At 45.9% G+C, this 14,859-nt stretch overlaps 1 protein-coding gene across 2 annotated transcripts; it reads left to right on the top strand.

Moving 5' to 3' along the window:
* The first annotated feature begins 1,821 nt into the window (after positions 1-1,821).
* LOC144260064 (GTPase IMAP family member 9-like) lies at positions 1,822-13,707 on the top strand. Of its 2 annotated transcripts, XM_077808594.1 has the most exons (4): positions 1,822-1,947; positions 3,097-3,351; positions 9,748-9,796; positions 10,556-13,707. In XM_077808594.1, exons 3-4 carry the CDS (start codon positions 9,763-9,765, stop codon positions 11,566-11,568), a joined length of 1,047 nt encoding a protein of 348 aa, XP_077664720.1. In that variant the 5' UTR covers positions 1,822-1,947; positions 3,097-3,351; positions 9,748-9,762; the 3' UTR covers positions 11,569-13,707. The 2 variants fall into 2 exon arrangements, with proteins under 2 accessions (XP_077664720.1, XP_077664719.1); XM_077808593.1 differs by lacking the exon at positions 3,097-3,351 and having other exon boundaries at positions 1,825-1,947.
* The last annotated feature ends 1,152 nt before the right edge of the window (positions 13,708-14,859 follow it).

Raw genomic sequence — 14,859 nt, 5'->3', positions numbered from 1 at the left:
ACTAATCTAATTGCTTTCTATGACAAGATAACTGGTTCTGTGGATGAAGGGAAAGCAGTGGACGTGTTGTTCCTTGACTTTAGCAAAGCTTTTGACATGGTCTCCCACGGTGTTCTTGCCAGCAAGTTAAAGAAGTATGGGCTGGATGAATGCACTATAAGGTGAGTAGAAAGTTGGCTAGATCATCGGGCTCAACGGGTAGTGATCAATGGCTCCATGTCTAGTTGGCAGCCGGTATCATGTGGAGTGCCCCAAGGGTCGGTCCTGGGGCCGGTTTTGTTCAATATCTTCATTAATGATCTGGAGGATGGTGTGGATTGCACCCTCAGCAAGTTTGCAGATGACACTAAACTGGGAGGAGAGGTAGATACGCTGGAGGGTAGGGATAGGATACAGAGGGTCCTAGACAAATTGGAGGATTGGGCCAAAAGAAATCTGATGAGGTTCAACAAGGACAAGTGCAGAGTCCTGCACTTAGGACGGAAGAATCCAATGCACCGCTACAGACTAGGGACCGAATGGCTAGGCAGCAGTTCTGCAGAAAAGGACCTAGGGGTTACAGAGGACGAGAAGCTGGATATGAATCAACAGTGTGCTGTTGTTGCCAAGAAGGCCAATGGCATTTTGGGATGTGTATATATAGCGGCATTGCCAGCAGATTGACGGACGTGATCATTCCCCTCTATTCGACATTGGTGAGGCCTCATCTGGAGTACTGTGTCCATCTTTGGTCCCCATACTACAAGAAGGATGTGGAAAAATTGGAAAACATCCAGTGGAGGGCAACAAAAATGATTAGGGGACTGGAACACATGACTTATGAGGAGAGGCTGAGGGAACTGGGATTGTTTAGTCTACGGAAGAGAAGAATGAGGGGGGATTTGATAGCTGCTTTTAACTACCTGAAAGGTGGATCCAAAGAGGATGGTTCTAGACTATTCTCAGTGATAGCAGATGACAGGACAAGGAGTAATGGTCTCAAATTGCAGTGGGGGAGATTTAGGTTGGATATTAGGAAAAGCTTTTTCACTAGGAGGGTGGTGAAACACTGGAATGCGTTACCTAGGGAGGTGGTGGAATCCCCTTCCTTAGAAGTTTTTAAGGTCAGTCTTGACAAAGCCCTGGCTGGGCTGATTTAGTTGGGGATTGGTCCTGCTCTGGGCAGGGGGTTGGACTAGATGACCTCCAGAGGTCCCTTCCAACTCTGATATTCTATGATTCTATGAAGCCAAATGCTTTCCATGATATATGGCTGTCTTAGCCAGTGCCGACTGCCTCTCATTCTCGTGTTTGTGCTCCAGGCTGCCTTCGAGATTTGGCTGCTCAAAGTCAGGGCACTCGAGTTTGGAGAAACCTGAGCTCTCTGGCAGGTTAGAGCACACAGCTTGGAATAGCAGGTGGCAGTGGGGGTGCCCTGGGGATAAACACAGAGGTCCACCCTTAAGGTCAGGCATTGGGTGAGGAGAAGCTAGAGTACTAAGTGCCAGAAACACTGGAACTGAGAAGTGGGTCAGTGATTTGGAGCTGTTGGGCTAAAGAAGATGGACGATCTTTATAAAAATAATGTTTTCCCTGATCTATCCACTGACAGTGGGACTGAGGACTCTATTGGACAGTGGGATTATTTTTTGAATGCTTATGGGATGCTTTCTTCATCTCTGAAACAGGGGCACATCGCTCAGTGTCTGTAAAACTCTCTGAGAGGCTTTCTGGCAAAGGCAATTGGCTGATTGCTAACCCCTCCTCCTTTCTCCCCACCCCCAGCACATACTCATAGTGAAACTGAACTTTTTTCTCTGACTGAGCTTATTCAACAGACGCCAGAAGAGAACATCCTCTTCCCCGATAAAACAGGAGCAGCCGCAGCTTGGAAGAACAGTGGAGAAGTTGGCCAGATCTGCAGGAAGACCACACTGTTGTTCCTCAGGCTAAGAAAGCAGCACACAGGTGTGTTTATGTGTATGGGGGAGGGCAAATTTGTTTTAAACTCCTGTGATATGTTTAAAGGAAAAAGGTTTGTGAAAATGCTGGAGTCAAAGGGAGAAAACCCAAGTAACAGGCTGCTATTCGTCTCTACTTTTAGCCAGCAGAGAAGATAGCTCGACCATGCCTGCAGGCACAGCGATAGGCAGTGAGATGACAGCTTTTCTATATCAGGTTTCCAAATCTTTTCTAGACCAGATTAGATTCTGATGTCTCATAACCTGATTGAAACTACAGTTAATGTGGGGTTGCGTGTGTGTGTAATATCAGACCATATGCTAGTAACCTTCACATAAACACAGGAAACTTCCTGTCCCTCAGAGTCTGCAGGTCTCCAGTGTTCAGGCATGCTTCGGGGTGATTTAAAACCCTCCAGTTGTAAAGTCACAGCAGTTAGAGATGGAAAAGGCCTCGTGGATCATCCACTCTATCTCCCCATGAATGCAGAGTTATTCCAGAAAGGACATTTATAGGAATTTTTTCAGTCTAGTTTTAAATGTCCCAAGTGGCAGGGTTCCCATCTCTTCCCTTGAGGAAAATAGTTTGCAGTCTAGTAAAATGCATCTCACGCTCAGGAAATTTTTCTTCAGGTCCAGCCTAAGTTTTCTCTTGGTGTAGCTTTATTCTGTTACTCCTGTTATACTCCCTTGTACCACCATAACTAATGTCTCTCCCTTCTTGGTGTTAAAACACTTAGATATTGCTAGACGGTTATTTTGTGCCCTTAGTTGTGATGCATCTTAGCCATACATGTGTAGCTCTTTTAATCTTCCCCAGTTCGTTCAGCCCTTAGATAATTTTTGCACTTCTGTGAACTCTCTTCATTTTGTCAATAGCTCTTTGGAAAGGTGGTGCGCAGAATTAAATGCAATATTGATGGTGCAGTATCAACAGAGCCATATATTAGGGTTATTACTCCTTGTTCTCTCATGTGATGCCTTTGTATCTGCAGCTCCCAAAAAAACCTGGCCTTGCTCCCCACTGTAGTTCCCCCCCACGTTTCTTTCTGTAGCAGTGCTTCCCAAGTTTCTCCTTTCTACTCAGTCAGTAGTTTGGATTATTTTCCAGAGATGCATTTTTTCAAGATGATTCTCATTTCTCATTTTCTGTTAGAATCTCTCTGGATCCCTGTCATAAATATAAAGGGAAGGGTACACACCTTTAAAATCCCTCCTGGCCAGAGGAAAAACCCTTTCACCTGTAAAGGGTTAAGAAGCTAGGATAACCTCGCTGGCACCTGACTAAAATGACCAATGAGGAGACAAGATACTTTCAAAAGCTGGGAAGAGGGAGAACATCAAAGGGGTCTGTGTCTGTCTGGGAGAGGCTTTTGCCGGGGACGGAACAAGAATGGAGTCTTAGAACTTAGTAAGTAATCTAGCTAGATATGCTTTAGATTATGATTTCTTTAAATGGCTGAGAAAATAAGTTATGCTGAATAGAATGAATATTTCTGTCTGTGTGTCTTTTTATAACTTAAGATTTTGCCTAGAGGAATTCTCTACGTTTTGAATCTAATTACCCTGTAAGGTATTCACCATCCTGATTTTACAGAGGTGATCCTTTTCTTTTTACTGTTTCTTCTATTAAAAGTCTTCTTGTAAGGAAACTGAATGCTTTTTCATTGTTCTAAGATCCAAGGGCTTGGGTCTGTGGTCACCTATGCAAATTGGTGAGGATTTTTACCAAACCTTTCCCAGGAAGTGGGGTGCAAGTGTTGGGAGGATTTTTGGGGGAAAGACGTTTCCAAACCACGTTTTCCCAGTAAGCCCAGATAAATGTTTGGTGGTGTCAGTGGAAGTCCAAGGGCAAAGGGTAAAATAGTTTGTAACTTGGGGAAGTTTTAACCTAAGCTGGTAAAAGTAAGCTTAGGAGGTTTTCATACAGGTCCCCACGTCTGTACCCTAGAGTTCAGAGTGGGGAAGGAACCTTGACAATCCCTTTGTATTATTTCTCTCCTCACTGCTCTTCACAACTCCTCCAATAATGGGCTGGATGCAGCACAGCAGAAGTTTGGAGGGTTGCACAAAGAGGTGCAGGTAAAAGGCTGTTGAGCAGGATGGGTAGTTTAAGGGAATCCACTCTGGCAGTCACAAGAACGTTGCCTCCTGGCCACCAAGCGACTCTGGGCTACAGGCCGGAGTGAGCCCTAGGAAAATAACAAACACTAAGGGAGCTCAGCGGCGTGGAGGGGGAACACTCCTGCCAAGGACAGGGAGCTGAAGTATGGCTGAGGTTTCAGCAACATAAGCACCTTCTTTATGACACAACAGAGTCTCCTGTTACACAACACTTTAGCTAGGGGAGGGTTTGGAGTGAGGAATGACTTGGCCTGGGGGACTGGGTTAAGCCACACACCCAGATAGGGGAATGTTAATATGGAGACAAGGATGGGCATCAAGAACACACGCATGCCAGTCATGCCTGCTACAGGTATTTGAGCACTAACTGCAAACTTGAATCTCTGGTCAGCTCTGAGAGCTCCAGTGCACACGCTGACCATCTCAGCCGGGGGGCAGTCGGGGGCGGGGCTGTGGATGGGGTTGGGGCAGTCAGGGGACAGGGAGTGGGGTGGGGGTTGGATGCGGCGAAGGTTCTAGGGGGGCGGTCAGGGGATGGGGGCTGAGGAGGTTGGAAATGGGGCAGGGAGTCCTGGGGGGCAGTCATAGAATCATAGAATATCAGGGTTGGAAGGGACCTCAGGAGGTCATCTAGTCCAACCCCCTGCTCAAAGCAGGACCAATCCCCCACTAAATCATCCCAGCCAGGGCTTTGTTAAGCCTGACCTTAAAAACTTCTAAGGAAGGAGATGGGGGCAGAGGGTCAGGGGGCAGAGCTGTGGATAGGGGTTGGGGCAGTCAGGGGACAGGGAGTGGGGTGGGGGTTGGATGGGGCAAAGGTTCTAGGGGGGCGGTCAGTGGATGGGGGTTGGGGGGGTGGTTGGATAAGGGGCAGGGAGTCCCGGGGGGAAGTCGGGGGCGGGGCTGTGGATGGGGGTTGGGGCAGTCAGGGGACAGGGAATGGGGTGGGGGTTGGATGGGGTGAAGGTTCTAGGGGAGCAGTCAAGGGATGGGGGCTGGAGCCGGGGAGGGGTGGTTGGATAAGGGGCAGGGAGTCCCGGGGGGCAGTCAGGGGGCGGGGCTGTGGATAGAGGCTGGGGCAGTCAGGGGATAGGGAGTGGGGTGGGGTGGGTAGGGGGTGGGGTCTGGGGGGGTCTCTGGAGGGAGTGGTCAGGGGACAGGGAGTAGGGTGGGTTGGAGAGGGGCTGGGGTCCCGGGCAGTTAGGGTCAGGGGAGTCTCGGGAGGAGGTGGTCAGGGGACAAGGAGCAGGGGTGGTTTGGATGTGTCGATGGTTCTGAGGAGGGTAGTCAGGGGGCGGGAAGTGGGTGGGGGTCGGATGGGGGCGGGGCCAGTCTGTTTAGGGAGGCACAGCCTTCCCTACCCGGTCCTCCGTACAATTTTGCAACCCCAACGTGGCCCTGGGGCCAAAAAGTTTGCCCACCCTTGGTGTAAAACACTGGGGTTCAGGCATGTAGGGCACTCTACTTGCCTAAGGAAAGGAGGACTTGTGGCACCTTAGAGACTAACCAATTTATTTGAGCATAAGCTTTCGTGAGCTACAGCTCACTTCATCGTTGCATCCGATGAAGTGGGCTGTAGCTCACGAAAGCTTATGCTCAAATAAATTGGTAAGTCTCTAAGGTGCCACAAGTACTCCTTTTCTTTTTGCAAATACAGACTAACATGGCTGTTACTCTGATACTTGCCTAAGGTGCGCCTCACCATCTACACTGCTAGTTACACCCATGCTAGCTGGGCATACAGTCTCTGTATGCTACCCACTGCCACAAGTGTGGACATAGCCTACGGGCTAGGCAGAGTCCTCTATGCTGAGCAGTAGTAAGTCTCAACTCCCCGGCTTGCCATCCCTTTCCTCTCCAGGTAGAAGGAGGAATGGGGTGTGGGGAGAGAGTCATAGAATCATAGAATCATAGAATATCAGGGTTGGAAGGGACCCCAGAAGGTCATCTAGTCCAACCCCCTGCTCGAAGTAGGACCAATTCCCAGTTAAATCATCCCAGCCAGGGCTTTGTCAAGCCTGACCTTAAAAACCTCTAAGGAAGGAGATTCTACCACCTTCCTAGGCAACGCATTCCATTGTTTCACCACCCTCATAGTGAAAAAGTTTTTCCTAATATCCAATCTAAACCTCCCCCACTGCAACTTGAGACCATTACTCCTCGTTCTGTCATCTGCTACCATTGAGAACAGTCTAGAGCCATCCTCTCTGGAACCCCCTTTCAGGTAGTTGAAAGCAGCTATCAAATCTCCCCTCATTCTTCTCTTCTGCAGGCTAAACAATCCCAGCTCCCTCAGCCTCTCCTCATAAGTCATGTGTTCCAGACCCCTAATCATTTTTGTTGCCCTTCGCTGGACTCTCTCCAATTTATCCACATCCTTCTTGTAGTGTGGGGCCCAAAACTGGACACAGTACTCCAGATGAGGCCTCACCAATGTCGAATAGAGGGGAACGATCACGTCCCTCGATCTGCTTGCTATGCCCCTACTTATACATCCCAAAATGCCATTGGCCTTCTTGGCAACAAGGGCACACTGCTGACTCATATCCAGCTTCTCATCCACTGTCATCCCTAGGTCCTTTTCCGCAGAACTGCTGCCTAGCCATTCGGTCCCTAGTCTGTAGCGGTGCATGGGATTCTTCCATCCTAAGTGCAGGACCCTGCACTTATCCTTATTGAACCTCATCAGATTTCTTTTGGCCCAATCCTCCAATTTGTCTAGGTCCTTCTGTATCCTATCCCTCCCCTCCAGCGTATCTACCACTCCTCCCAGTTTAGTATCATCCGCAAATTTGCTGAGAGTGCAATCTACACCATCCTCCAGATCATTTATGAAGATATTGAACAAAATCGGCCCCAGGACTGACCCCTGGGGCACTCCACTTGACACCGGCTGCCAACTAGACATGGAGCCATTGATCACTACCCGTTGAGCCCGACAATCTAGCCAGCTTTCTACCCACCTTATAGTGCATTCATCCAGCCCATACTTCCTTAACTTGCTGACAAGAATACTGTGGGAGACCGTGTCAAAAGCTTTGCTAAAGTCAAGAAACAATACATCCACTGCTTTCCCTTCATCCACAGAACCAGTAATCTCATCACAGAAGGTGATTAGATTAGTCAGGCATGACCTTCCCTTGGTGAATCCATGCCGGCTGTTCCTGATCACTTTCCTCTCATGCAAGTACTTCAAGATTGATTCTTTGAGGACCTGCTCCATGATTTTTCCAGGGACTGAGGTGAGGCTGACTGGCCTGTAGTTCCCAGGATCCTCCTTCTTCCCTTTTTTAAAGATTGGCACTACATTAGCCTTTTTCCAGTCATCCGGGACTTCCCCCGTTCGCCACGAGTTTTCAAAGATAATGGCCAATGGCTCTGCAATCACAGCCGCCAATTCCTTCAGCACTCTCGGATGCAACTCGTCCGGCCCCATGGACTTGTGCATGTCCAGCTTTTCTAAATAGTCCCTAACCACCTCTATCTCCACAGAGGGCTGGCCATCTCTTCCCCATTTTGTGATGCCCAGCGTAGCAGTCTGGGAGCTGACCTTGTTAGTGAAGACAGAGGCAAAAAAAGCATTGAGTACATTAGCTTTTTCCACATCCTCTGTCACTAGGTTGCCTCCCTCATTCATTAAGGGGCCCACACTTTCCTTGGCTTTCTTCTTGTTGCCAACATACCTGAAGAAACCCTTCTTGTCAATATAGCCAAGACTGAGGAGTTCAAAAATCACAAGCCGGACCCCCTAAACTTCTGACGTTGGCTTAAATTTCATGAGACTTTAAAAAGTGAGATATTGTTTTCTTGCCTGTCTCCTTATTTATTTATTTACCATTGTCCGTGTTTGTTTCAGGCTGAACATTGAATTGTAAGCAGTGTTGCCAACTTTTATGATTTGATCATGACTCTCATGGTAATTGGTGTTTTTCCTAAAGCTTCAGCTCATGGAGTCTTGTGAATACATGTGACTCTCAGTTTCTTATTAAGTTTCTAGCCCTCATAGTTGGAGAGAAAAGCTTGCAAATGTGAGGAGATTGTACCCTAAAGGCTCAAAAACCAGAAGGAAACTAAAAATAACCCCAAATTTATTAGTTGTAAAAATCCTGAGATTCTTAAGCCAATCTTGTGGGTTTTCTGTCTTACTCAGGATTTTTGAATGGTTAGGTTTGTGATATCATATAAATCGGCTCCTGCCCTCTGATGGGAGGGCATAAAATGGTGCTCAGCTGAGGCCACCCCTGCCCCCATCATTCCCCTAGACTCAGATGTGTGCAGAGGAGACAGCCCACCCTCTGGGGTAAGGAGCACTTGGATCTAGGTGGTGCCTCCCCTTCCCTTTGCTAGTAGGTTCATAGGGTAGTGATCAATGGCTCCATATCTAGTTGGCAGCCAGTATCAAGCGGAGTGCCCCAAGGGTTGGTCCTGGGGCTGTTTTGTTCAATATCTTCATTAATGATCTGGAGGATGGCGTGGATTGCACCCTCAGCAAGTTTGCAGAGGACAGTAAACTGGGAGGAGAGGTAGATACGCTGGAGAGTAGGGATAGGATACAGAGGGCCCTAGACAAATTAGAGGACTGGGCCAAAAGAAATCTGATGAGGTTCAACAAGGACAAGTGCAGAGTCCTGCACTTAGGAAGGAAGAATCCCATGCACTGCTACAGACTAGGGACCGAATGGCTAGGCAGCAGTTCTGCAGAAAAGGACCTAGGGGTTACAGTGGACAAGAAGCTGGATATTAGTCAACAGTGTGCCCTTGTTGCCAAGAAGGCTAACAGCATTTTGGGCTGTACAAGTAGGAGCATTGCCAGCAGATCGAGAGATGTGATCATTTCCCTCTATTCGGCATTTGTGAGGCGTCATCTGGAGTACTGTGTCCAGTTTTGGGCCCCACACTACAAGAAGGATGTGGAGAAATTGGAGAGAGTCCAGCGAAGGGCAACAAAAATGATGAGGGGAGTGGAACACATGATTTATGAGGAGAGGCTGAGGGAACTGGGATTGTTTAGTCTGTAGAAGAGAAGAATGAGGGGGGATTTGATAGCTGCTTTCAACTACCTGAAAGGGGGTTCCAAAGAGGATGGATCTAGACTGTTCTCAGTGGTAGAAGATGACAGGACAAGGAGTAATGGTCTCAAGTTGCAGTGTGGGAGGTTTAGATTGGATGTTAGGAAAAACTTTTTCACTAGGAGGGTGGTGAAGCACTGGAATGGGTTACCTAGGGAGGTGGTAGAATCTCCTTCCTTAGAGGTTTCTAAGGTCAGGCTTGACAAAGCCCTGGCTGGGATGATTTAGTTGGGGATTGGTCCTGCTTTGAGCAAGGGGTTGGACTAGATGACCTCCTGAGGTCCCTTCCAACCCTGATATTCTATGATTCTATGAATTAAATATGCCTATAAAAATTCAGGTGCTAAATTAGAGGCCAGTATTCAAAATCAGGTCCAGATTTTCTTCACAATTTTTAGTAAAGGGTCTTCAAAATGTGTCATTCACATTTAGCTTCTTTTGCATTTAATTTTCTGCCATAATCCTTTCCAGTTGAAAGACAGAGGGGCGACTTCATATATGACACAAAAGTATTCATAGATGGTTGTTGAAGTTTCTCTTTTATCTGAATATCTGTAGTACGTTCTTCTGTGTGAAGGCTCTTCTAGGTTTTAAATAAAATTGTTTTTCAACAGATATTTCAAGTAAAAATGGAAAGCTGGATACAGAAAGAACAAACCGATGGTAAGGAAATAACAGTCGGGACTCTATCCTGTCCCTTCTTTGCCCTTAATTAATATAAGTATAAATACTTAAAGGTTTATTGTCTGTAGGTGAGCTCCTTCCCATTTGAGATTAATGTTCTGCACTGAGTGTTGATGCAAATATCTTAAATAAGGGTAAGAACCCCCAAGGAACAAGGTCAGAAGTGTAGCAGGGGCTCATGACAAAAGAGGTTTTAAAACGGGTTTTTATAGTTGGCGACTTTTTATAATCGTTACTGCCCATGAGTATAAAGGCTGAAGAGCCAAGGACAGTGCATGCAGCCACTCTGAAAGATATTCCCTCCTAACCCAGACTGTCAGTGCACCTCATTCCTGACCTGCCAGGAACACTGCTCTTCCAATCCTGTGTCTCCCAAGTGTAGAGATGGCCCAGACTGCTTGGTCTTCTGGGATGTGGACCAGTGTCCACGAGTGACTCTGAGGCCAGTAAACCAATGATCACTAGTTCTGAAGCTAAACCCTCAGAGGTGAGAAGTTAGTGCCCATGGATCCTGATCCAACTCTTAGTGAAGTCAGTGGAAAGATTCCCAATGTGGAGTGACTTGAATGGGAGCTGGATCAGGCCATCAATTACTGTGCCATTCAGTTCTAAAGTGAAAACGTCTTAACCTTTGCACATTCAAATGTCTATAGTTGTATAGGCAGAAATCCTCAAAGCTACCCATCTCTACTTGGTTTTCTTTGTAATGTCATGAATATCTCACACGTGTTCCAACAGCCCCAGGGGATGTCAGCCGCTACACTGGGGAATCAGAACTGAGAATCATCCTTGTAGGTAAAACTGGAGCTGGGAAAAGTGCAACAGGAAACACCATCCTTGGCAAGAAAGTGTTTGAGTCCAAACTCTCACCAAAGTCTGTAACTGCAAACTGCAGTAAGGGGGCAAGAATCTGGAATGAGAGGAATGTGGTGGTGGTTGATACTCCTGGCATTTTTGACACACATGTACCAGTGGAAGAAACTTGTCGAGAGATCAGTCGCTGTATTGTAGTCTCCTCCCCAGGGCCCCATGCTATCGTTCTAGTGGTGCCACTGAGCCGTTACACTGAGGAGGAAAAAAAAGCAGTCAAACGAATACAAGATATTTTTGGAGCTGAGTCCATGAGGTACATGATCCTGTTATTCACTCGGAAAGATGATTTAGATGGTACCGAATTAGAAGAGTTCATAAAAGACTCTGATGCCCAAGGCCTTTGTGAGCTGGTAGGAAAATTTGGAAAACGATACTGTGTATTCAACAACAGAACAACCGGAGAAGAACGGGATGCCCAGGTTAATGAGCTGCTGGGGATGGTAGATAAGATGGTGCAGGAGAACGGAGGCACATATCACACGAATGAGATGTATAACTATGCTGAGAAGAAGCTTCAAGAGAAAACGGAGGAGCTGAAAAAAAACTATGCAGAGCAGCTGGAAAGAGAGACAGAGAAAATAAAACGTGATTATGAGGAGCAAATAAAACAACTCAAGGAAGAATTAAAAATAAGGGATGAAGAACAAAAGCAGTATCCAGATGAAAAGGAGAGGATAATGTGGGAGAAAGACATGGCAGAAAAGGAGATGGTTTTGCAACAACAAAAATTGAGACTTTTAGGAGAAAAAGAGAGAGATTATGCTGCAAAACAAGCAGGAGCCAGGGAAGAAGCTGAAAGTGATATAATATGGAAAATGCTTTTGGATTCTTTTACACTTGCTTTTGAAGTAATTATGGGTTGGTTTAATGATGACTGAGCTACATTTAACTTCTTTATCCTGTTATTCTGAGTCTATAAAAGTCACAAATGAAGTTTCACTGCTTGTTACATGTACGGACCCCAACATTCTGCATTTTAGGACCAAATTCATCCCTGGTGTAGCTCCACTGAAGCCAGTAGAGCTACACAAGGAATGAAATGGGCCCTTAATTGCTAAGATACTTTCTCCCTTGTGCTAGTGAATCTATCACATGCTTTGATAATCTGTTCCAAAGGCTAATTGCTATCACCGTTATAATGCATGAATTCAATGTGTGCAATGTAATTACATGACTTAGTATATACATGAACAATATACATACATGGTAGAAGCAATATATATTGCCATGTACGCATCTGCTATGCACTATGCACTGCTGGGCTCCTGCTCCAGGAACACTTCAGGAAGCTAATAAAGAAATAGTTGACTTGTAGATTCCTTGGTAGATAAACAGAAAATTTGGGAAATAGAAACAGGAGACCCAGTCTGAGAATCATACAGGTGAAGAACAGCCTGGAAAGGAATTACCACAGTTTTTGTACATTAGTTTCTAATCACGAAGGAGAATGAGGAAGAGGTATTTGAATGAAAAGGAAAAGACACTGTGACTTTAGTTATAACCTTTACAAGATTCCAAGAAAGAGAATTTGTGCTGGGAGAAACTATAAACAGGTAAACCGCTATTCCAAGGTGAGCAGATATGTGTTTGCTTAGACCAGAACCTAGTGCAAGTGCAGAGTGGAATAAATATAGACGCCTTCTTACCAGAAAGGGACTTAATCCAAGGGTGTGGTACCCTGCAAAAGTCACTCCTTAGTATGATGGGAGAAAGAATTTCTTCACTACTCCACAAGACCTGAAGCAGTTTTTTGGCAGCCCATCCAGCATGAGAGGCTCAGAGTGAGGCTATGTCTATATTATGAGCTGGGGTGTGATTCCCAGCTTGTGTAGACATACTCGCGCTAGCTCTCCTTGAGCTAACACACTAAAAATAGTACTGTAGCCATGACAGCATGAGCAGCGGCATACGCTAGCCTCCCTGAGTATAAACCCGCCTGAACCCCGCTGGGGTGCACTCAGGGTGGCTAGCCTGTCCCGCTGCTGCTGCCCATGCAGTCGTGACTATTTTTAGCACGCTAGCTGCACGAGAGCTAGCATGAGTCTGCCAGTGCAAACTGGGAATCACACCCCTAGCTCCGCAGGGTAGACATAGCCCAAGTCTCCCTCTCCAGTGCTGGGCCCCGGGGGAAGGCAGAGCACAGTATGTGAACTCCCCTTACACACATTCCTTTAGACATGAGTGCCTGGGACTCATTGTTTTCCCTCACTATTATTACAGGTGGTGGGTGGTTGACTCCAATTTGCATAATGTATTTATATGGAAATACTTGAGAAGGCTTTGTTAGTTTGTTTTTTAAAGCAGAAAAAATGGAAAGCTGTTACTCTTCTCTGAAGTGAAGTACTCAATAGTATAAAATTGAATAATTTCAATCAGAGTAAATTTAAATTCATTTATAGGTTTTGTTCCCTTTTTTAAAAATTCCTGTGAAAATCGCATTGTAGGTTTCATGTTTTTGTCTCGCCGTATCTCCAGATCAAATTTGCTCACTCTAGGTATTTTTTTCCATTGTTAGTACTGCAAACCCAACCTGGGAACTGAAAGTTAAACCTGATTCTTTCTGATTTATCTTTCACTAGTCAATTAAGGAGTTAGATAACAATTCAGCTGTATTACTTACTATTGCAAAATTGGGCTAGGTAGGAGTGCCAAGGGTTTAGTTAGCTTACTGTGTGACATCTGTGTGCATTCTATGCAAGGTTTTGTGGTGAGGTTTGTGAGTAATAGACATCTAGAACTGAAGGTGCAGAAATAATTGCTTTTGATTTTATTTTTATTTTTCATGCTGTTTTTGCTTTGCCAAAGCACGTACCATCCTACAAAGCATGTTTTTGTACTTGTGAAATGTGTTTACTGCCACCTGTTACCGCAAAGTAAAGATGTACATACATTTGGTTGTGTATACAGACTGATTCTAGTGATACGTTGACACTGACTGGGATCTAGATGCAAATGGTGATATAGATGGTCCCTGATGCTTTCATACTTTGCTGATAACAATAAATGTTTTGCTATTATTAAAATCATGTCTGGGTTTGCTGATGTTAAAACTGTCTCCAAAGATTAAGTGCAGGTATTCCCTAGACCTTTCGCATGAAGGGTCTAGGGCATGAAGAGAGGGATGGTGCGAGAAGTCTAACTGCCCCACATCTGCTGTTCAAGGCCCAGGCACAATGGCAGTCCCTTTACATGCAAAGCATAGACACTTCTTTCTAGAGCCACTCAGTCACTACAAAGCAGACAGAGAGAAGGGAGAGCCTAGCCCCGTACACCTCCTCACCAACCCAACTACCTAACTGGGAATACAAGAGATAGCAGGCATTAGCATCGAAAGAGATGGTGCAGTGTGTACATTCCCCCTGCACCCAAGACAGTTGGAGGAACAATCCCTCCTGGAGTCCTTCCTGCAGCCAGGTGGCTCAGCATCATTATCCTGGTAAATGTCAAAGTGACCGTTGGGTGAGATAAGAGATTGATGCATGGGTGGGTAAGAAACTGGGAGAAAGGGGAGAAGGTTATGCTGAAAGGTGAACTATTGGACTGGAAGGAGGTCACTAGTGGAGTTCCTCAAGGATCAGTCTTGGCACAAATCAGTCAATGTTTTTATTAATGAGCTTAGCACAAAAAGTAGGAGTGTGCTAATGTAATTTTCTGATGATACAAAGTTGGGGTGCATTGTCAATGCAGAGCAGGATGAGAATATTATGCAGGAAAGCCTGGATGACCTTGAAGACTGGAGTGACAAATTGTATATTACAAAGTGCAAAGGTATACACTAAAGGTCTACTAATAAGAATTTCTGCGACGAGCTGGGCACTCATCAGTTGGAAGTGACAGAGGAGGAGAGACACCTGGGTGTGTTCATTGATCCGAGGTTGACTATGAGCCACCAAGCTAAGTGGCTGTGAAAGAGGCAAATGCAATCCTAGGGTGCATTCGGATTGGCAGAGACCTTGGGGTTTTTTCACCTTCCTCTGCAGCATGTGGAAGCAGGTCACTTGGGAGGATTATCTGGGTACATCTCTCCTAACCAGTCCCACCCCTATTGTATAGCTAATTTTCATACAATAATTTCCTTCGTTGTATGAGGGAGACTGCACAGAGGGTGGATACTTGGCCCAAACTGCCACAATTCTTCAGAACCACCACAACACAACCAGTAACCCCAG

The sequence above is a fragment of the Eretmochelys imbricata genome, chromosome 2, assembly GCF_965152235.1.
Source record: "Eretmochelys imbricata isolate rEreImb1 chromosome 2, rEreImb1.hap1, whole genome shotgun sequence".
NCBI classification, from domain to species: domain Eukaryota; kingdom Metazoa; phylum Chordata; order Testudines; family Cheloniidae; genus Eretmochelys; species Eretmochelys imbricata.
Note: the sequence above shows the minus strand (reverse complement) of the source record. Positions and strands in the feature narration are given on the sequence as shown.